Here is a 21,583-nt window from a genome sequence, read left to right as displayed (position 1 = left end):
AACACACTGCAGCACCCACTCTCCACACTTTAGATCACACAAACACACTTTACACTTTATATTTATTGATAAAGGATTTGCACTACAACTCGTACACCTACTGTGAATTGTACCTAAATTGCACCTCGTCCCATTTCTGCCTTGCACTATATAGTATTGTATATTAGTACACTGCACAGTATTGTATATTGTATGGTAACTACGTCTATTCTGCATCGAACATTGTACATATGTCTAAACTGAACACTGTGACCTCATTTTTTTACTTCTAATTTTACTATGTTATTTTATTTCATACTTATCTTGTCTTGCACAGTCTCTGGAGCGTAACAGTAAGAAGCATTTTGTATAAAAGTATTCTGTACTTCTGTATGACAAATATTAAAGAAACTTGAAACTTGATTCTATAGCACCTTTATCCAGATCCAGTCACATTATTTGACCCATGGAATCACCCAGGATACACCTCAGCGCTCTGCCCTCCTGGTCTAAAGGTTTGGGGAACCCTTGTTCTCTAAAGCTAACAACCAGCCGCCTCCGAACCACGACCACCAAGTTTTCAAGTTTCAAAGTTTCATTTATTAAAGTTTGACAAGGCGGCAGCAGGTAGAGCAGCATAAAAACACAGTTTTTAAATAGTCAATCCTGAAAGGCATCAAACATAACAGCAATCGGCAAAAAGCATGAAATTAAAAGGTGTGTAATAATCTCTAGATAAATAAGTCATTTATAAAACAATTTAAGAGCGCAAGGAATATAGAGGAACGTCCAAGTCAAGTTCTGTCCTTCAGATAGAGAGGCTGAGGCCCGTGTTCATCACACGTCTTAACCCTTTCACTACCACACTACAGAAGGTTAACCCTTTACTATCAAGGGTTAACCTTCTGTAGTGTGGTAGTGAAAGGGTTAAAGCAGGAGTGCTGATCATACTGTAAGTCATAGTGGACCTGGTCACGTGACCCGACCACTGATTCCGGATCAATACTCCTATTCCTAGACGTGTGATAAAGTGCGGACGACCCCCCCCCCCCCTGATCAGAGCTCTGATCAGGCCTTCAGTCGGGCTTCACGTGTCTTCAGCCTCCTCCGTCCTGTCAGAGTTAATCTGCTGGAAGACAGCAGGGACAAGAGTTAGAAGATAACAACTTATCTCACAATAACACTCTGGTGATGTCACGGTGTTCTGTATGTGAGGTCATGTTGTTATTGTACTTGTATTGTATTGTATTTAATTGCAATGTAGATGTTGTAATGTTTTAATGTTGTCTCGGACCCCAGGAAGACTAGTTGACGTCAGCTAATGGGGATCCTTTGCTAATAAACAAATAAACACATTGTACCATGTCTGTCTGTTGTCCTGTGTAACTGTGGATGTCTCTCTAAGCAGTGTGGATGTGATGTGTCTCTGACTAATTCAGACAGTAGCCGTCTCTTGCTATAAACTAGTATAATTATATAATCTATAATATAAACTAGTATAATTATATAATCTATAATATAAACTAGTATAATTATATAATCTATAATATGAACTAGTATAATTATACAATATATTATATCATATAGTATGATTATAGCATCTACGTATAATATGATCTAATATAACTATATCATCTAATTGAATGTGCTGATATAATCACAATCATAATATAATATAATATAATCTATAATATAAAGTGTATCAGGCTCCTCCCACAGCAGAAGAAATAAATTATGTATTAGGGTTAGAGAGGAGGTGGTGTATTAGGGTTAGAGAGGAGGTGGTGTGTATTAGGGTTAGAGAGGAGGTGGTGTGTTAGGGTTAGAGAGGAGGTGGTGTGTTAGGGTTAGGGAGGAGGTGGTGTATTAGGGTTAGAGAGGAGGTGGTGTGTTAGGGTTAGAGAGGAGGTGGTGTATTAGGGTTAGAGAGGAGGTGGTGTGTTAGGGTTAGAGAGGAGGTGGTGTATTAGGGTTAGAGAGGAGGTGGTGTATTAGGGTTAGAGAGGAGGTGGTGTATTAGGGTTAGAGAGGAGGTGGTGTAGTTAGGTTAGAGAGGAGGTGTGTGTAGAGGGGGAAGTGTGTGTTAGGGTAGGAGGAGGTGGTGTATTAGGGTTAGGGAGGAGGTGGTGTATTAGGGTTAGGAGAGGGTGGGTTTAGGGTTAGGGAGATGGTGGTATTAGGGTTAGAGGGGGTAAGGGGGTGGTGTGTTAGGGTTAGGGAGGGGCGTAGGTGGTTAGTTTAGGGTTAGAGAGGAGGAGGTGGTGTATTAGGGTTAGAGAGGAGGTGGTGTGTTAGGGTTAGAGAGGAGGTGGTGTATTAGGGTTAGAGAGGAGGTGGTGTATTAGGGTTAGAGAGGAGGTGGTGTATTAGGGTTAGAGAGGAGGTGGTGTGTTAGGGTTAGAGAGGAGGTGGTGTGTTAGGGTTAGGGAGGAGGTGGTGTATTAGGGTTAGGGAGGAGGTGGTGTATTAGGGTTAGAGAGGAGGTGGTGTATTAGGGTTAGGGAGGAGGTGGTGTATTAGGGTTAGAGAGGAGGTGGTGTGTTAGGGTTAGAGAGGAGGTGGTGTATTAGGGTTAGAGAGGAGGTGGTGTGTTAGGGTTAGAGAGGAGGTGGTGTATTAGGGTTAGGGAGGAGGTGGTGTATTAGGGTTAGAGAGGAGGTGGTGTATTAGGGTTAGGGAGGAGGTGGTGTATTAGGGTTAGAGAGGAGGTGGTGTATTAGGGTTAGAGAGGAGGTGGTGTGTTAGGGTTAGAGAGGAGGTGGTGTATTAGGGTTAGAGAGGAGGTGGTGTATTAGGGTTAGAGAGGAGGTGGTGTATTAGGGTTAGGGAGGAGGTGGTGTATTAGGGTTAGAGAGGAGGTGGTGTATTAGGGTTAGAGAGGAGGTGGTGTATTAGGGTTAGAGAGGAGGTGGTGTATTAGGGTTAGAGAGGAGGTGGTGTATTAGGGTTAGAGAGGAGGTGGTGTATTAGGGTTAGAGAGGAGGTGGTGTATTAGGGTTAGGGAGGAGGTGGTGTGTTAGGGTTAGAGAGGAGGTGGTGTGTTAGGGTTAGAGAGGAGGTGGTGTGTTAGGGTTAGGGAGGAGGTGGTGTGTTAGGGTTAGAGAGGAGGTGGTGTATTAGGGAGGAGGTGGTGTATTAGGGTTAGAGAGGAGGTGGTGTGTTAGGGTTAGAGAGGAGGTGGTGTATTAGGGTTAGAGAGGAGGTGGTGTATTAGGGTTAGAGAGGAGGTGGTGTATTAGGGTTAGAGAGGAGGTGGTGTGTTAGGGTTAGAGAGGAGGTGGTGTGTTAGGGTTAGAGAGGAGGTGGTGTGTTAGGGTTAGGGAGGAGGTGGTGTATTAGGGTTAGAGAGGAGGTGGTGTATTAGGGTTAGAGAGGAGGTGGTGTATTAGGGTTAGAGAGGAGGTGGTGTATTAGGGTTAGGGAGGAGGTGGTGTATTAGGGTTAGAGAGGAGGTGGTGTATTAGGGTTAGAGAGGAGGTGGTGTATTAGGGTTAGAGAGGAGGTGGTGTGTTAGGGTTAGAGAGGAGGTGGTGTGTTAGGGTTAGAGAGGAGGTGGTGTGTTAGGGTTAGAGAGGAGGTGGTGTATTAGGGAGGAGGTGGTGTATTAGGGTTAGGGAGGAGGTGGTGTGTTAGGGTTAGAGAGGAGGTGGTGTATTAGGGAGGAGGTGGTGTATTAGGGTTAGGGAGGAGGTGGTGTGTTAGGGTTAGAGAGGAGGTGGTGTATTAGGGTTAGAGAGGAGGTGGTGTATTAGGGTTAGAGAGGAGGTGGTGTATTAGGGTTAGAGAGGAGGTGGTGTATTAGGGTTAGGGAGGAGGTGGTGTGTTAGGGTTAGAGAGGAGGTGGTGTATTAGGGTTAGAGAGGAGGTGGTGTATTAGGGTTAGAGAGGAGGTGGTGTATTAGGGTTAGAGAGGAGGTGGTGTGTTAGGGTTAGAGAGGAGGTGGTGTGTTAGGGTTAGAGAGGAGGTGGTGTATTAGGGTTAGAGAGGAGGTGGTGTATTAGGGTTAGAGAGGAGGTGGTGTGTTAGGGTTAGAGAGGAGGTGGTGTGTTAGGGTTAGAGAGGAGGTGGTGTATTAGGGTTAGAGAGGAGGTGGTGTATTAGGGTTAGAGAGGAGGTGGTGTATTAGGGTTAGAGAGGAGGTGGTGTATTAGGGAGGAGGTGGTGTATTAGGGTTAGAGAGGAGGTGGTGTGTTAGGGTTAGAGAGGATGTGGTGTATTAGGGTTAGAGAGGAGGTGGTGTATTAGGGTTAGAGAGGAGGTGGTGTGTTAGGGTTAGGGAGGAGGTGGTGTATTAGGGTTAGAGAGGAGGTGGTGTATTAGGGTTAGAGAGGAGGTGGTGTATTAGGGAGGAGGTGGTGTATTAGGGTTAGAGAGGAGGTGGTGTGTTAGGGTTAGAGAGGAGGTGGTGTATTAGGGTTAGAGAGGAGGTGGTGTATTAGGGTTAGAGAGGAGGTGGTGTGTTAGGGTTAGAGAGGAGGTGGTGTGTTAGGGTTAGGGAGGAGGTGGTGTATTAGGGTTAGAGAGGAGGTGGTGTATTAGGGTTAGGGAGGAGGTGGTGTATTAGGGTTAGAGAGGAGGTGGTGTATTAGGGTTAGAGAGGAGGTGGTGTATTAGGGTTAGAGAGGAGGTGGTGTGTTAGGGTTAGAGAGGAGGTGGTGTGTTAGGGTTAGAGAGGAGGTGGTGTGTTAGGGTTAGAGAGGAGGTGGTGTATTAGGGAGGAGGTGGTGTATTAGGGTTAGGGAGGAGGTGGTGTGTTAGGGTTAGAGAGGAGGTGGTGTATTAGGGAGGAGGTGGTGTATTAGGGTTAGGGAGGAGGTGGTGTGTTAGGGTTAGAGAGGAGGTGGTGTATTAGGGTTAGAGAGGAGGTGGTGTATTAGGGTTAGAGAGGAGGTGGTGTATTAGGGTTAGAGAGGAGGTGGTGTATTAGGGTTAGGGAGGAGGTGGTGTGTTAGGGTTAGAGAGGAGGTGGTGTATTAGGGTTAGAGAGGAGGTGGTGTATTAGGGTTAGAGAGGAGGTGGTGTATTAGGGTTAGAGAGGAGGTGGTGTGTTAGGGTTAGAGAGGAGGTGGTGTGTTAGGGTTAGAGAGGAGGTGGTGTATTAGGGTTAGAGAGGAGGTGGTGTATTAGGGTTAGAGAGGAGGTGGTGTGTTAGGGTTAGAGAGGAGGTGGTGTGTTAGGGTTAGAGAGGAGGTGGTGTATTAGGGTTAGAGAGGAGGTGGTGTATTAGGGTTAGAGAGGAGGTGGTGTGTTAGGGTTAGAGAGGAGGTGGTGTATTAGGGTTAGAGAGGAGGTGGTGTATTAGGGTTAGGGAGGAGGTGGTGTATTAGGGTTAGGGAGGAGGTGGTGTATTAGGGTTAGAGAGGAGGTGGTGTATTAGGATTAGAGAGGAGGTGGTGTGTTAGGGTTAGAGAGGAGGTGGTGTGTTAGGGTTAGAGAGGAGGTGGTGTATTAGGGTTAGAGAGGAGGTGGTGTATTAGGGTTAGAGAGGAGGTGGTGTGTTAGGGTTAGGGAGGAGGTGGTGTGTTAGGGTTAGAGAGGAGGTGGTGTATTAGGGTTAGAGAGGAGGTGGTGTGTTAGGGTTAGGGAGGAGGTGGTGTGTTAGGGTTAGAGAGGAGGTGGTGTATTAGGGTTAGAGAGGAGGTGGTGTATTAGGGTTAGGGAGGAGGTGGTGTGTTAGGGTTAGAGAGGAGGTGGTGTATTAGGGTTAGAGAGGAGGTGGTGTATTAGGGTTAGAGAGGAGGTGGTGTATTAGGGTTAGAGAGGAGGTGGTGTGTTAGGGTTAGAGAGGAGGTGGTGTATTAGGGTTAGAGAGGAGGTGGTGTATTAGGGTTAGGGAGGAGGTGGTGTATTAGGGTTAGTAAGTAAGTAAGTAAGTATTTATAAAGCACCTTTCATACATGTCATGTAGCTCAAAGTGCTGTACACAAACATAGACGATAAACATAGACGATAAAAGCAATAAAGTCAGTGATAAGTTAAGATCAATGTTTAAAAAATAACGTAAAAATGAATAGTCATTTGCTGACCAGTTTGGGAGAACAGGTCCGCACAGACATGTCCGTTCAGTAGCAACCGGAAGTAGGAAATGCACTAAACCAATGCACTTGTACAGTAGGTAGCAATGTTAGCTCTAAGCTCTTATAACGTTAGTGTAGTTACGTTTTTATTAGTGGTCAGAGTTGGGTCCATAGGGCTTATCCAAGCCCCATGGATCCATCAGTGGTCACGTATTGTATGCGTATGTACCCGTTCCCTCATCTAAAGAGTTGGGTCCATAGGGCTTATCCAAGCCCTACGGATCCATCAGTGGTCGCGTATTGTGTGCGTATGTACCCGTTCCCTCATCTAAAGAGTTGGGTCCACAAGGCTTATCCAAGCCTCATGGATCCATCAGGCTTTTCCAAGCCATAGCGTCTTTGTGTTACGTCTCATAACGTTATCCAGTCCACACCAATATTCAGACAGGGATAACTTTTAGGGAGGAAGTGGTGTGTTAGGGTTAGAGAGGAGGTGGTATATTAGGGTTAGAGAGGAGGTGGTGTATTAGGGTTAGAGAGGAGGTGGTGTATTAGGGTTAGAGAGGAGGTGGTGTATTAGGGTTAGGGAGGAGGTGGTGTATTAGGGTTAGGGAGGAGGTGGTGTGTTAGGGTTAGAGAGGAGGTGGTGTGTTAGGGTTAGGGAGGAGGTGGTGTATTAGGGTTAGAGAGGAGGTGGTGTATTAGGGTTAGAGAGGAGGTGGTGTATTAGGGTTAGAGAGGAGGTGGTGTATTAGGGTTAGATAGGAGGTGGTATTAGGGAGGAGGTGGTGTATTAGGGTTAGATAGGAGGTGGTGTATTAGGGTTAGAGAGGAGGTGGTGTATTAGGGTTAGAGAGGAGGTGGTGTATTAGGGTTAGATAGGAGGTGGTGTGTTAGGGTTAGAGAGGAGGTAGTGTATTAGGGTTAGAGAGGAGGTGGTGTATTAGGGTTAGAGAGGAGGTGGTGTGTTAGGGTTAGAGAGGAGGTGGTGTATTAGGGTTAGAGAGGAGGTGGTGTATTAGGGTTAGGGAGGAGGTGGTGTATTAGGGTTAGAGAGGAGGTGGTGTATTAGGGTTAGGGAGGAGGTGGTGTATTAGGGAGGAGGTGGTGTGTTAGGGTTAGAGAGGAGGTGGTGTATTAGGGTTAGAGAGGAGGTGGTGTATTAGGGTTAGATAGGAGGTGGTGTATTAGGGTTAGAGAGGAGGTGGTGTATTAGGGTTAGGGAGGAGGTGGTGTATTAGGGAGGAGGTGGTGTGTTAGGGTTAGAGAGGAGGTGGTGTATTAGGGTTAGAGAGGAGGTGGTGTGTTAGGGTTAGGGAGGAGGTGGTGTGTTAGGGTTAGAGAGGAGGTGGTGTATTAGGGTTAGGGAGGAGGTGGTGTGTTAGGGTTAGAGAGGAGGTGGTGTATTAGGGTTAGGGAGGAGGTGGTGTGTTAGGGTTAGAGAGGAGGTGGTGTGTTAGGGTTAGGGAGGAGGTGGTGTATTAGGGTTAGAGAGGAGGTGGTGTATTAGGGTTAGATAGGAGGTGGTGTATTAGGGTTAGAGAGGAGGTGGTGTATTAGGGTTAGATAGGAGGTGGTGTATTAGGGTTAGATAGGAGGTGGTGTATTAGGGTTAGAGAGGAGGTGGTGTATTAGGGTTAGAGAGGAGGTGGTGTATTAGGGTTAGATAGGAGGTGGTATTAGAGAGGAGGTGGTGTATTAGGGTTAGAGAGGAGGTGGTGTATTAGGGTTAGATAGGAGGTGGTGTATTAGGGTTAGAGAGGAGGTGGTGTATTAGGGTTAGGGAGGAGGTGGTGTATTAGGGAGGAGGTGGTGTGTTAGGGTTAGAGAGGAGGTGGTGTATTAGGGTTAGAGAGGAGGTGGTGTATTAGGGTTAGGGAGGAGGTGGTGTATTTAGGGTTAGAGAGGAGGTGGTGTATTAGGGTTAGAGAGGAGGTGGTGTGTTAGGGTTAGAGAGGAGGTGGTGTATTAGGGTTAGAGAGGAGGTGGTGTATTAGGGTTAGAGAGGAGGTGGTGTATTAGGGTTAGAGAGGAGGTGGTGTGTTAGGGTTAGAGAGGAGGTGGTGTGTTAGGGTTAGAGAGGAGGTGGTGTATTAGGGTTAGAGAGGAGGTGGTGTATTAGGGTTAGAGAGGAGGTGGTGTATTAGGGTTAGAGAGGAGGTGGTGTATTAGGGTTAGAGAGGAGGTGGTGTATTAGGGTTAGAGAGGAGGTGGTGTATTAGGGTTAGAGAGGAGGTGGTGTATTAGGGTTAGGGAGGAGGTGGTGTATTAGGGTTAGAGAGGAGGTGGTGTATTAGGGTTAGAGAGGAGGTGGTGTATTAGAGAGGAGGTGGTGTATTAGGGAGGAGGTGGTGTGTTAGGGTTAGAGAGGAGGTGGTGTATTAGGGTTAGAGAGGAGGTGGTGTATTAGGGTTAGAGAGGAGGTGGTGTGTTAGGGTTAGGGAGGAGGTGGTGTGTTAGGGTTAGAGAGGAGGTGGTGTATTAGGGTTAGAGAGGAGGTGGTGTATTAGGGTTAGAGAGGAGGTGGTGTATTAGGGTTAGGGAGGAGGTGGTGTATTAGGGTTAGGGAGGAGGTGGTGTGTTAGGGTTAGAGAGGAGGTGGTGTATTAGGGTTAGAGAGGAGGTGGTGTATTAGGGTTAGGGAGGAGGTGGTGTATTAGGGTTAGGGAGGAGGTGGTGTGTTAGGGTTAGAGAGGAGGTGGTGTGTTAGGGTTAGGGAGGAGGTGGTGTATTAGGGTTAGAGAGGAGGTGGTGTATTAGGGTTAGAGAGGAGGTGGTGTATTAGGGTTAGAGAGGAGGTGGTGTATTAGGGTTAGATAGGAGGTGGTATTAGGGAGGAGGTGGTGTATTAGGGTTAGATAGGAGGTGGTGTATTAGGGTTAGAGAGGAGGTGGTGTATTAGGGTTAGAGAGGAGGTGGTGTATTAGGGTTAGATAGGAGGTGGTGTGTTAGGGTTAGAGAGGAGGTGGTGTATTAGGGTTAGAGAGGAGGTGGTGTATTAGGGTTAGAGAGGAGGTGGTGTGTTAGGGTTAGAGAGGAGGTGGTGTATTAGGGTTAGAGAGGAGGTGGTGTATTAGGGTTAGGGAGGAGGTGGTGTATTAGGGTTAGAGAGGAGGTGGTGTATTAGGGTTAGGGAGGAGGTGGTGTATTAGGGAGGAGGTGGTGTGTTAGGGTTAGAGAGGAGGTGGTGTATTAGGGTTAGAGAGGAGGTGGTGTATTAGGGTTAGATAGGAGGTGGTGTATTAGGGTTAGAGAGGAGGTGGTGTATTAGGGTTAGGGAGGAGGTGGTGTATTAGGGAGGAGGTGGTGTGTTAGGGTTAGAGAGGAGGTGGTGTATTAGGGTTAGAGAGGAGGTGGTGTGTTAGGGTTAGGGAGGAGGTGGTGTGTTAGGGTTAGAGAGGAGGTGGTGTATTAGGGTTAGAGAGGAGGTGGTGTATTAGGGTTAGAGAGGAGGTGGTGTGTTAGGGTTAGATAGGAGGTGGTGTATTAGGGTTAGAGAGGAGGTGGTGTATTAGGGTTAGAGAGGAGGTGGTGTATTAGGGTTAGATAGGAGGTGGTGTGTTAGGGTTAGAGAGGAGGTGGTGTATTAGGGTTAGAGAGGAGGTGGTGTATTAGGGTTAGAGAGGAGGTGGTGTGTTAGGGTTAGAGAGGAGGTGGTGTATTAGGGTTAGGGAGGAGGTGGTGTATTAGGGTTAGAGAGGAGGTGGTGTATAAGGGTTAGGGAGGAGGTGGTGTATTAGGGAGGAGGTGGTGTGTTAGGGTTAGAGAGGAGGTGGTGTATTAGGGTTAGAGAGGAGGTGGTGTATTAGGGTTAGATAGGAGGTGGTGTATTAGGGTTAGAGAGGAGGTGGTGTATTAGGGTTAGGGAGGAGGTGGTGTATTAGGGAGGAGGTGGTGTGTTAGGGTTAGAGAGGAGGTGGTGTATTAGGGTTAGAGATGAGGTGGTGTATTAGGGTTAGAGAGGAGGTGGTGTGTTAGGGTTAGGGAGGAGGTGGTGTGTTAGGGTTAGAGAGGAGGTGGTGTATTAGGGTTAGGGAGGAGGTGGTGTGTTAGGGTTAGAGAGGAGGTGGTGTATTAGGGTTAGAGAGGAGGTGGTGTATTAGGGTTAGAGAGGAGGTGGTGTATTAGGGTTAGGGAGGAAGTGGTGTGTTAGGGTTAGAGAGGAGGTGGTGTATTAGGGTTAGGGAGGAGGTGGTGTGTTAGGGTTAGAGAGGAGGTGGTGTATTAGGGTTAGAGAGGAGGTGGTGTATTAGGGTTAGAGAGGAGGTGGTGTGTTAGGGTTAGAGAGGAGGTGGTGTATTAGGGTTAGAGAGGAGGTGGTGTATTAGGGTTAGGGAGGAGGTGGTGTATTAGGGTTAGGGAGGAGGTGGTGTGTTAGGGTTAGAGAGGAGGTGGTGTGTTAGGGTTAGGGAGGAGGTGGTGTATTAGGGTTAGAGAGGAGGTGGTGTATTAGGGTTAGATAGGAGGTGGTGTATTAGGGTTAGAGAGGAGGTGGTGTATTAGGGTTAGATAGGAGGTGGTATTAGGGAGGAGGTGGTGTATTAGGGTTAGATAGGAGGTGGTGTATTAGGGTTAGAGAGGAGGTGGTGTATTAGGGTTAGAGAGGAGGTGGTGTATTAGGGTTAGATAGGAGGTGGTATTAGAGAGGAGGTGGTGTATTAGGGTTAGAGAGGAGGTGGTGTATTAGGGTTAGGGAGGAGGTGGTGTATTAGGGAGGAGGTGGTGTGTTAGAGTTAGAGAGGAGGTGGTGTATTAGGGTTAGAGAGGAGGTGGTGTATTAGGGTTAGGGAGGAGGTGGTGTATTAGGGTTAGAGAGGAGGTGGTGTATTAGGGTTAGAGAGGAGGTGGTGTGTTAGGGTTAGGGAGGAGGTGGTGTATTAGGGTTAGAGAGGAGGTGGTGTATTAGGGTTAGAGAGGAGGTGGTGTATTAGGGTTAGGGAGGAGGTGGTGTATTAGGGTTAGAGAGGAGGTGGTGTATTAGGGTTAGAGAGGAGGTGGTGTATTAGGGTTAGGGAGGAGGTGGTGTATTAGGGTTAGAGAGGAGGTGGTGTATTAGGGTTAGAGAGGAGGTGGTGTATTAGGGTTAGGGAGGAGGTGGTGTATTAGGGTTAGAGAGGAGGTGGTGTGTTAGGGTTAGAGAGGAGGTGGTGTGTTAGGGTTAGAGAGGAGGTGGTGTATTAGGGTTAGAGAGGAGGTGGTGTATTAGGGTTAGAGAGGAGGTGGTGTATTAGGGTTAGGGAGGAGGTGGTGTATTAGGGTTAGAGAGGAGGTGGTGTGTATTAGGGTTAGAGAGGAGGTGGTGTATTAGGGTTAGGGAGGAGGTGGTGTATTAGGGTTAGAGAGGAGGTGGTGTGTTAGGGTTAGAGAGGAGGTGGTGTATTAGGGTTAGAGAGGAGGCGGTGTATTAGGGAGGAGGTGGTGTATTAGGGTTAGAGAGGAGGTGTTGTGTTAGGGTTAGAGAGGAGGTGGTGTGTTAGGGTTAGAGAGGAGGTGGTGTATTAGGGTTAGAGAGGAGGTGGTGTATTAGGGTTAGAGAGGAGGTGGTGTGTTAGGGTTAGAGAGGAGGTGGTGTGTTAGGGTTAGAGAGGAGGTGGTGTGTTAGGGTTAGAGAGGAGGTGGTACCTTGCTGTGTGCGCTCCTGATGAGGTGCTTGGCGACTGAGAGCTCCTCGACTGGCAGACGGTCCGACTCGTGAGGCATCTGGGAGGAGAATGATGACATCATTAAATCATCTGAGAGGAGAATGATGACATCATTAAATCATCTGAGAGGAGAATGATGACATAATTTAATCATCAGGGAGGAGAATGATGACATCATTAAATCATCTGGGAGGAGAATGATGACATCATTAAACCATCTGGGAGAGAATGATGACATCATTAATTCCTCTGAGAGATGAGAAGGACTTTCTATAATATTTGACCTTTAAATGATAGGGTTATGGTTAGTAACGTGGAAGCAGAGTCTAGTGTGTATCATAGGGTTAGGGTTAGTAACATGGTGAGGGTAATCTATGGAAGCAGAGTCTAGTGTGAGTAAATCATAGGGTTAGTAACATGGTGAGGGTAATCTATGGAAGCAGAGTCTAGTGTGTTTAGATCAGGGGTTCTCAAACTTTTTCATACCGCAACCCCATATTATTTCTGTATACACATTTGTAAAACGATCAAGGCATATTTAGCCTTTTTTTTTTTTTTTTTTTTAATGCGTTCACATGCGCTTTTCAAGAATAAACAAAAACGAGACTTAATGGGAAGGGTGTGTTGGTATAGTTCCATGACATAGTTCCATGATACGTGGCTGCGTTGTGCTGAGAAAGCGACGCAGATCCGCTTCTACTCTGAGGCGAGATCTGTATTTATTTTTTATTAATGTCAGAGCCGAGAATCCCGCTTCACAGAGGTATGTTGACACAAACGGGACAACCTTTCTCAGCGCAGCATTACACAGCAACGGGTACTCGTTCCGGACTGATATCCAGAACTTTGCGAGGGCCTGTCCAGTGAACTTTACTTTCGTAGCTCGTCACACGAAAGATCGATCAACGCCTCCTGCTCAGACAGTGGGAGGCCTGTTGCGTCATGAGCAATGAACGGATCTTGGATCCAGTTGTTCAAATTGTCCGTGCTCTTTCTTTCGGGGAAATAATTCCGAAATTGATCAATAAGCCCTTCTATGTGGCTACAGATGATGGGCTTCAAATAATTGTGTGCCACATTATGTTCCTCCAAAAAGCAATCAAGCAGAGTAAACACCCCAAAATCTCTGCTGATGATCTTGGAGTGCCACAAACGGAGTTTTTTAATCCAGCTTTCCATTTAAGCTGTAAATCCAAACAGGTTTGTGTCCCGACCTTGTCGTCCCAGACTCAACGTATTGAGCCGGTCAAAGATGTCGGCTAGATATGCCAGTTGTGCCATTCACTATCGGCAAATGTATCTGCCAATGGGTTGTTTCTGTCTGCAAGGAAAATCTGCGCTTCTTCTCTGAGTTCAAAAAGGCGATTTAATACTCTGCCTCGAGATAGCCATCTCACTTCAGTGTGGTAAAGCAGCTGGTTATGCGCTGAGCCCATTTCATCACACAACACTTTGAATATGCGAGAACTAGTTGCGCTAGTTTTCACTGCATTAACAATGCGGACTGCGTCGTCAAGCACCTGTTTAAGACTGGGTGGCATTTCTTTTGCCATTAGGGCTTGTCTGTGAATGATGCAGTGAGTCCAAACTGCGTGTGGGGCAACAGACTGAACCCTAACAACCAGCCCACTGTTTTTGCCTGTCATTGCACGGGCACCGTCACTGCAGATCCCCACGCAGCACTGCCAGTCCAGGCCAGTGTCAGTCATAAACAAATCCAGTTTTTTGAATAGTTCCTCCCCAGTTGCACGATCAGGTAAAGCTTGACAAAACAGAAAATCCTCATGAAGTTGTCCATCATGCTCATATCTCACATATGTTAACCTGTTCCACCCGACAAGACCGGTACCGACCCCCAAAATGACATCTGGTCATAAATCAGATTGTTGCATACATTTTGCGATTTTAATATCAAACGTTTTCAAGCATTAACATCACTAACATGTCACAAAAGCATGTAGAATGTATATTATCATCAATATGTTAGTTTAGCAATAGGTTAAAAGTGCCTTTAGATAGATTTTACTTTTCGATTTTATGAAGTCTAGTCGCGAGGGCGACCATTTTGGATTTTTTTTACGGTGGGAATTGTAGTTCTTTTGCGGCCATTTTGTAGAGGGGGTGCATAGCTGTCGATCAGCGTTGACATTTTTCCGAACTACACTTCCTGGAAGATTATATGGGGTTCAAGGTTCAGAGCTCTGTATGAATTATTTCAATAACTTATTATTCGGGATAATAAGCCGCAAAAGGTAACGTTTTTGATATTTTAAAACGCAGTTAGTTTCTCTTCCCTATTGTTAACATGTAGGAACAATTAGATCTGAAATTAGTTTCAAAACGGTTGCACTGTGGGGAAAATTAGATTACAGTAGATTACAGTAGATTTCATTATCTGTTCTTATGCATGCCTGGTGATACAAAATCCAAATTGAACTCAGGCATTTTAAAGATAATATATGTATATATATATAAATGTGCGAATTGGCTATAATAAGGTAATTTATAAGCATCATATATATATATATATTTTTTTTTTAATCTTTTTCCCCCTCCTTTTTCCTCCGTTTTTATCCCATCCCAATGTTAGTCCTTATGCCAATTCCCAATCCCCTTCCTGGTCGCTGCGCACCTACCCCCTACGGTCGGTCTGGGAGAGTGGAGGCTATCACATGCTTCCTCCGACACATGTGTAGCCAATCAAGCACTTCTTTTCACCTGGCAGCGCGGACTCTCACTGAGAGGGTGTAACGTGTGGAAGGATCACACTACCCCCCTTAGATCCTTTCCTCGCTGAGCAGGCGCCCCGACCTAACTGTAGGAGTCGCTGTTTACAACGACCAGGACCCACCCACCAGCTTTCCCACCCCTAACACTGCCAATTGTGTTAGTATGAACTAACTGGGCTCGACATATTCTATATTCTATAATAATATTTCAAATTGCATTGGTCCGGACGGGAGAATTCAGTACTGTATCTACAGAACCTTCGGTTTAATCATCTTCCCTTTATTAATTTCCTTCGATTTGTTTTTACACATGATCTCAAGAGGGTACTGAACGAGATCAGTGGCAGTTTTTTAAGTTTGGTCATTATTATCATGGTGTTATTCACTGTCAAAGATGCAAAGAAAAATCATAATTCATATTCTCCTTTGTTTCATCACAATTTAAGCAAGCCTAGTAATAGACACAATATTTCTGACACTGTGAATACATTCCCTGAGGTCCATAGATGTCCCTAGATACCAAGAATATGCAAATAGCCTTGTAGAAGTGGAGCAATATTCCATTTACCTAGGTATATATTTTAGGCGAAAATATTCCACGGGTGGAACAGGTTAATAGTTGAGCATCAGAAGAGATGTCGGTGGTCTCATCAAGTTGAATAGCAAAATACGGGCTCTGCTTAAGTTTTTCCACAACTTGGCTCTTAAAGGCCAACCTCTAGGTTAAACCCTACTGATCAATTATGGGTAGTTTACATCATTGGTATATAATTTCATTATTTATTTATTTCCATTTGACACCGGAAATGCCACTCTGAAAGAGTTAAAAAGGTCCACGCACGAATAACATGCACGCGCGAATCAAAAAAGCTTATCAAAACGCCGACGTCACAACAGGTGTGGCTTGCATATTAATGAGCCGAATCTAATGTTGCTTTTCCACTAAAATAAAGTACTCAGTTTGTCTCCGTGTGGGGAGGCGGGGCTGCTGGTGATCAGCATGAGAGCTCCAGAAATGACACGTGAAAAACTGCAGACCACTGATTGGTCAGAAGAGAGACGCGTGACGTCACTGTTTGGGGAGTCTGAACGAAAACAGAATGTCCGCGCCGCCATCTTTAATGTCTCGCGTAGGATATCTTTTGTGTGTTTGCAGCAAGAAACGAGTGCAATAAAAAAGGATACAGTCACTGTGTATTCTGCCTCATTTATTGATGAAACAAAACCGACATCAACACAATTTGCCACCGAGCGGAGAGTTTAGTCTGACAAAAAGATCGCTGATTAGTTATGCTTGTTGTTGGGGGTTAGGGACGTAACGTTAGTTAGCCTAATGCTAACGTTAGCAGATAGACACGAGAGGCTATCTGTGTAGAATAGACACAATGAGGTAACGTTAGCGTTAGCATAATAGACACAACGAGAGTCTGGTTAATGTTGTTATTGATTGATTGAAAACTGTGTTTACTCTGGCTTGCCAAGCTCATCATAGCCCCTTTCGTGACTGATGCACCGAGTGAAGCTTGTGGACTCGACAACAGCGGCGGCCGCAGGGCGCCGGAGCCCGCAGCGCTAGTTAGCTCATAGCTATCGTGTAACACTAGCCTTTGCGGGCTCGGGCGCCCTGCGGCTGCCGTCGCGTCCATGGGCCCCCCGGCAGGGCACCCGTGGGGTCGGGTCGGGGTGTACAGAGAGGAGAGAACCATTTTGGGTCGGCCGTTCATGCCGGCCAGCGAGCCGGATGTCGGGATATGTTGTTAGCACAATAGCTACCAAGCTAAGCTATGTTATCTACTAACGTTATAAACACAATGTGTACAACGACACAATGATTTACATTATTACAAATATGGTAACGTGGTTAGCTTTAGAGATGGATGGATGGCTATAATCACGGAGCAATAGTGAGGTGAAACAGATACATTTCCATTCGGCTAGTAGTAGCAAGCATATATCTATGGTAGCAAGGCTCTCTGCCTGCCACTAGCTGTGTGACTCTCAGCGCCCCCTGGTGATACCCCTGGTGACCAATACCTGTTGTGACGACATTACACGTGCACGTTATAAACCATTGATTAAAATATGCAAGTGCATGTTGATTGTGTTGGGCAGACAAAATGTTTTGATAAAAACGCTAAAACTGGGTCAATTTCAATACTTTTTTTTACAATTCTTCATGAAAGTCACTGTTGGCCTAGTCCACATTGTTTATTGAACAAAAATACAACGTGGAGGTTGCACTTTAACATCGTCCGACATGCAGTCAATTCTTCTTGAAATAGTGTCATCTGACAGCGGTATTGTATGGAGCTGCTCTGCAACACTTTGTACACAAAGGACAGAAACCACATCTTTGGTACAGGGCAACCAAAAGCTCTCTGCAAGTGTGTGGGGTTTCCCAGTCTTTGCGATCCAATTGGCAACAATAAACGAAGCATCTAGTCCTTTTTCGTTGATGGTTGTTGCAGTTTTCAGCACAGTTTCTGCTCTAAAACCGGTTCCGTTTTAAATTCGGGATGCTTAGTTTCCAAGTGCCGCTGTAATTTACTTGGTTTAAAGCTCTCGTTAGCAAGGATCTCGTAACACAAAACACACTGTGGTCTCGGGTCATCTTCTTGGCCAGTCCAAGTAAATCCATATGCCAAGTATTTAGGATCATAACTTCTTTTACTCCGTTTCGTAGTAGTCCTGGTATCGCTAATACTAAATTCTGCCCCCCCCCCCCCCCCCCGGAAGTGCTTTAGTTACGAGACAGACAGTGTCAATCACAAATATCTGAGTACACATTGACACACAAAAGACCAGACGATATACCTGCGCACAGTGCGCAGGGCTGTCACGCACGCTCACGCTGCACGTCGCGGCACTTTGCGCTCCTCTGACTCACAAAAGACCAGACGTGGCCTCAGTGATTATACCTGCGCAGGATGTATGATGTGTGTTGGAATACCGTGCCTCCGTTGATGCAGGGGCGAGACATGGCAAATACACACAGCGGCCAGGTAGAAAACTCCATCTGAGTTGGGTTCGCGGATTTTCGCTGATCTTTATTTTATTTTAAAAAGAAATTGCCAATGCGCGACCCCACTGTCACCTACCCACGACCCCAATTGGGGTCGCAACCCGTAGTTTGAGAACCGCTGTTTTAGATCATAGAGTTAGTAACGTGATGGTAATCTATGGAAGCAGAGTCTAGTGTGTTTAGATCATAGGGTTAAGGTTAGTAACGTGATTGTTACAAAGGGTCAGATTAAACCGAATATAGATATTTATTGCCTGAGGTCCCATGTATAATATTTGCATATCGTTTGATATCCCTTGTATATTCTTTGTACAATATACGGAATATCCCTTTACCTGGTAGCAGGACAGACCATAATATTCGTTCTCCTATTGGAAGCGATGCCCCGGCGCCACTGCCTTACCCCCCTAAAGCTGACTTCAAAGGTACCGACGAGATATGTCTGTACATGCCCAGCTTCTGCCCATGAATACGGCTACCAAAATACGAATGGTACTATTTGTTCACAGCGCATATATATATGGCGCAAGTAAAGTAGAACTCTCTCTTAGTCTCTTAGTCCCTTGTCTCGTTCAGTTCCAGTTATCCAAGCAACGTCTCACCCACTACGCAACGTGGGCAGAGCAGGGCTCGCATTGCCCCAAGATAGTCTCGTGTTATCCTAATACATTTGTTCAATGTATCGTTCGCTATTTATTAGTAAGCCTTCATTACGAGTCAAAGACCACGTGAAGTGAGTAATTGTGCGTCTACATAGAGCACTTATTGCCCGTGCTAATAGTATAGTAACGTCAAGGTCAACCGTGCACTACCGCACCGGAGGATATCTACACCGGACCAGCAGCACCACGGAGGATTTACACCCCGCCATCAGTGCCACTTTCCGGCAAGGACTATTATTCTTCATTCTTCACCAAGCTGCTGGAAGCAGAGAACCGTCTACACCCACTGCTGTGGGATCCACGTGCCCGTGGGGACATCACTCAAGCCCGTTTCTGTCGTACCAGAGACTCCACGGCTCTCATCTGCACGGCGCGCATCCTGGGACCAGGCTGCTTTTCCCCGCTGACTCAGGGAGTAAAACACCGTCTCCAGGTGCATTGCTACAGCTCCGTGGACCATTGACATTCCTAGAGCATTGCCCCCCTCTGCTGGCTTACAACCGGTAGTACCCCCTATCCCAGAGTACCAGAGATAATTCTTAATATTCACTATTGATTTGCCTGCACATTCTATTTGCCTTATAAGCGCATCCAAAGTGACCAAAGTACTGTAATCTAATACCCCCCTTTGATGTAATAAATATTGTAAACGAGTATTTTGTGTGGAAAACCGTGTTATTGTGGAAGTGTTCTAATCTAATATACTTATGTACAGTATTGGCCAGTAGTACATAGACGGTAATAGTTTAATGATACTAGTACTTGATTAATACAGTCAGGGAATTGTACCCCTCAGTTACAGTGATGGTAATCTATGGAAGCAGAGTCTAGTGTGTTTAGATCATAGGGTTAAGGTTAGTAACGTGATGTAATCTATGGAAGCAGAGTCTTGAGAGTATGGACTTTATGTTGCTACAAATTATTTCATCTTCACAGTGATTGTTCCTGACTGACATATTGTCTACGTCTGGTCAGTCTGTCAGGAATCAATCGTGTATTCAACCAGTCAGTTCTATTATAACAACAACAACAAGTACAACCTGCATTCATTCTGTTTTATTGTATCCTAATTACTACTTTGTGACTACAGATGAAAGACTGTTCCATGGCCTGATGCCAGTGTGTGTGTGTGTGTGTGTGTGTGTGTGTGTGTGTGTGTGTGTGTGTGTGTGTGTGTGTGTGTGTGTGTGTGTGTGTGTGTGTGTCTGTGTGTGTGTGTCTGTGTGTGTGTGTGTGTGTGTGTGTGTGCGTGTGTGTGTGTGTGTGTGTGTGTGCGTGTGTGTGTGTGTGTGTGTGTTGCAATTTCCGTCACTAATGCAGTAGAGGTTTCACAATGGTTTGGACAAAGGAAAGGACCAAACAATAAGATTGTGGCGAGTTTCTGCTGTAATAAGTAGTCGGGCCGCGTGGAGACAATGCTGTTTGTTTTCTTAAACGACAGAAAACAGTAAAGCCTCTGAAATAGATTATTTATGTGGCTCAGGAGCAGGTTGTCTGGTAATCAGAAGGTTTCCGGTTCAATTCTGGCTCCTCCCGGCAGCATGTCGAAGTGCCCTTGAGCAAAATAAACGTAACCCCTAACTGCTCCAGAGGAGCAGGAACTTGCACGGTTGCCCTGCACGTTGTCGGTGTGTGAATGTGTGAGTGAATGGGTGAATGTGAGGGTTAGGGTGATTCCTACCAGGATGGGCGGAGCCATGAAGAGGTAATTGAATGGATACTGCAGTAGGTTGGTGCAGGTGGTGGAGTAGAGGTCAGCATAGCGGATCAGCTGGCTGGCAAACAGCGTCTGCCTGGAACCACTTCTCAGGAGACTGCCCATCTGACCGTAGGACATGTCCATCCTGTAGGTAAGTACCTACACACACACACACACACACACACACACGCACACACACGCGCGCGCGCGGCAGTCGTGTCGGCAGTTATCTAGTGGGTTGGTACTTGGTAGCTAGCTAGTGGGTTTGGTAGCTAGCTAGTGGGTCAGCAGTTAGCTAGTGGGTTGGTAGCTAGCTAGTGGGTCAGCAGTTAGCTAGTGGGTTGGTAGCTAGCTAGTGGGTCAGCAGTTAGCTAGTGGGTTGGTAGCTAGCTAGTGGGTCAGCAGTTAGCTAGTGGGTTGGTAACTAGTTAGTGGGTCAGCAGTTAGCTAGTGGGTTGGTAGCTAGTTAGTGGGTCAGCAGTTAGCTAGTGGGTTGGTATAGCTAGTGGGTCAGCAGTTAGCTAGTGGGTTGGTAGCTAGCTAGTGGGTCAGCAGTTAGCTAGTGGGTCAGCAGTTAGCTAGTGGGTTGGTATAGCTAGTGGGTCAGCAGTTAGCTAGTGGGTTGGTAGTTAGCTAGTGGGTCAGCAGTTAGCTAGTGGGTTGGTAGTTAGCTAGTGGGTCAGCAGTTAGCTAGTGGGTCAGCAGTTAGCTAGTGGGTCAGCAGTTAGCTAGTGGGTTGGTAGTTAGCTAGTGGGTCAGCAGTTAGCTAGTGGGTCAGCAGTTAGCTAGTGGGTCAGCAGTTAGCTAGTGGGTCAGCAGTTAGCTAGTGGGTTGGTATAGCTAGTGGGTCAGCAGTTAGCTAGTGGGTCAGCAGTTAGCTAGTGGGTTGGTATCTAGCTAGTGGGTCAGCAGTTAGCTAGTGGGTCAGCAGTTAGCTAGTGGGTTGGTATCTAGCTAGTGGGTCAGCAGTTAGCTAGTGGGTTGGTATCTAGCTAGTGGGAGGGTCATCCCTATGTTCCCCGGGTCCTATGTTCCCCGATTTATTGATTGATTGATTGAACATTTTATACATTTTTATTATTTTATAAATTATTAATGTCTGCCTTGTTTCGAACTGGTTAAGCTTAGGCCCTCTTTCGAAGTTGGTTAAGGTTAGAGTTTGGAATCAGGGCTGGTGGTCTGACTATCTATGGCTACCGGGGAACATGGGACCCGGGGAACATAGGACCCGGGGAACATAGGACCCGGAGAACATAGGACCCGGGGAACATAGGACCCGGGGAACATAGGACCCGGGGAACATAGGACCCGGGGAACATAGGACCCGGGGAACATAGACATGCTCCCCTAGTGGGTTGGTAGCTAGCTAGTGGGTCAGCAGTTAGCTAGTGGGTCAGCAGTTAGCTAGTGGGTCAGCAGTTAGCTAGTGGGTCAGCAGTTAGCTAGTGGGTTGGTAGCTAGCTAGTGGGTCAGCAGTTAGCTAGTGGGTCAGCAGTTAGCTAGTGGGTCAGCATTTAGCTAGTGGGTTGGTAGCTAGCTAGTGGGTCAGCAGTTAGCTAGTTGGTTGGTAGCTAGCTAGTTGGTCAGCAGTTAGCTAGTGGGTCAGCAGTTAGCTAGTTGGTTGGTAGCTAGCTAGTGGGTCAGCAGTTAGCTAGTGGGTCAGCAGTTAGCTAGTGTGTCAGCAGTTAGCTAGTGGGTCAGCAGTTAGCTAGTGGGTCAGCAGTTAGCTAGTGGGTCAGCAGTTAGCTAGTTGGTTGGTAGCTAGCTAGTGGGTCAGCAGTTAGCTAGTGGGTCAGCAGTTAGCTAGTGGGTCAGCTGTTAGCTAGTGGGTC

At 46.5% G+C, this 21,583-nt stretch overlaps 1 protein-coding gene across 1 annotated transcript in view; it reads right to left on the bottom strand.

The window, feature by feature from the left end:
- Positions 1 to 562: 562 nt before the first annotated feature.
- The window catches only part of LOC311237246 (cytosolic purine 5'-nucleotidase-like), a 68,878-nt gene continuing 47,857 nt past the window's right edge, over positions 563 to 21,583 (bottom strand). The window contains exons 12-14 of the mRNA XM_084325053.1: positions 19,734 to 19,910; positions 11,620 to 11,697; positions 563 to 1,108 (exon numbers count right to left, since the gene is read on the bottom strand). Coding sequence (XP_084181179.1) covers positions 1,067 to 1,108; positions 11,620 to 11,697; positions 19,734 to 19,910 — 297 coding nt within the window. The 3' untranslated portion in view covers positions 563 to 1,066. The remainder of the gene's footprint in view (positions 1,109 to 11,619; positions 11,698 to 19,733; positions 19,911 to 21,583) is intronic.

The sequence above is a fragment of the Notolepis coatsorum genome, assembly GCF_963971535.1.
Source record: "Notolepis coatsorum genome assembly, chromosome: 11".
NCBI lineage: Eukaryota > Metazoa > Chordata > Actinopteri > Aulopiformes > Paralepididae > Notolepis > Notolepis coatsorum.
Note: the sequence above shows the minus strand (reverse complement) of the source record. Positions and strands in the feature narration are given on the sequence as shown.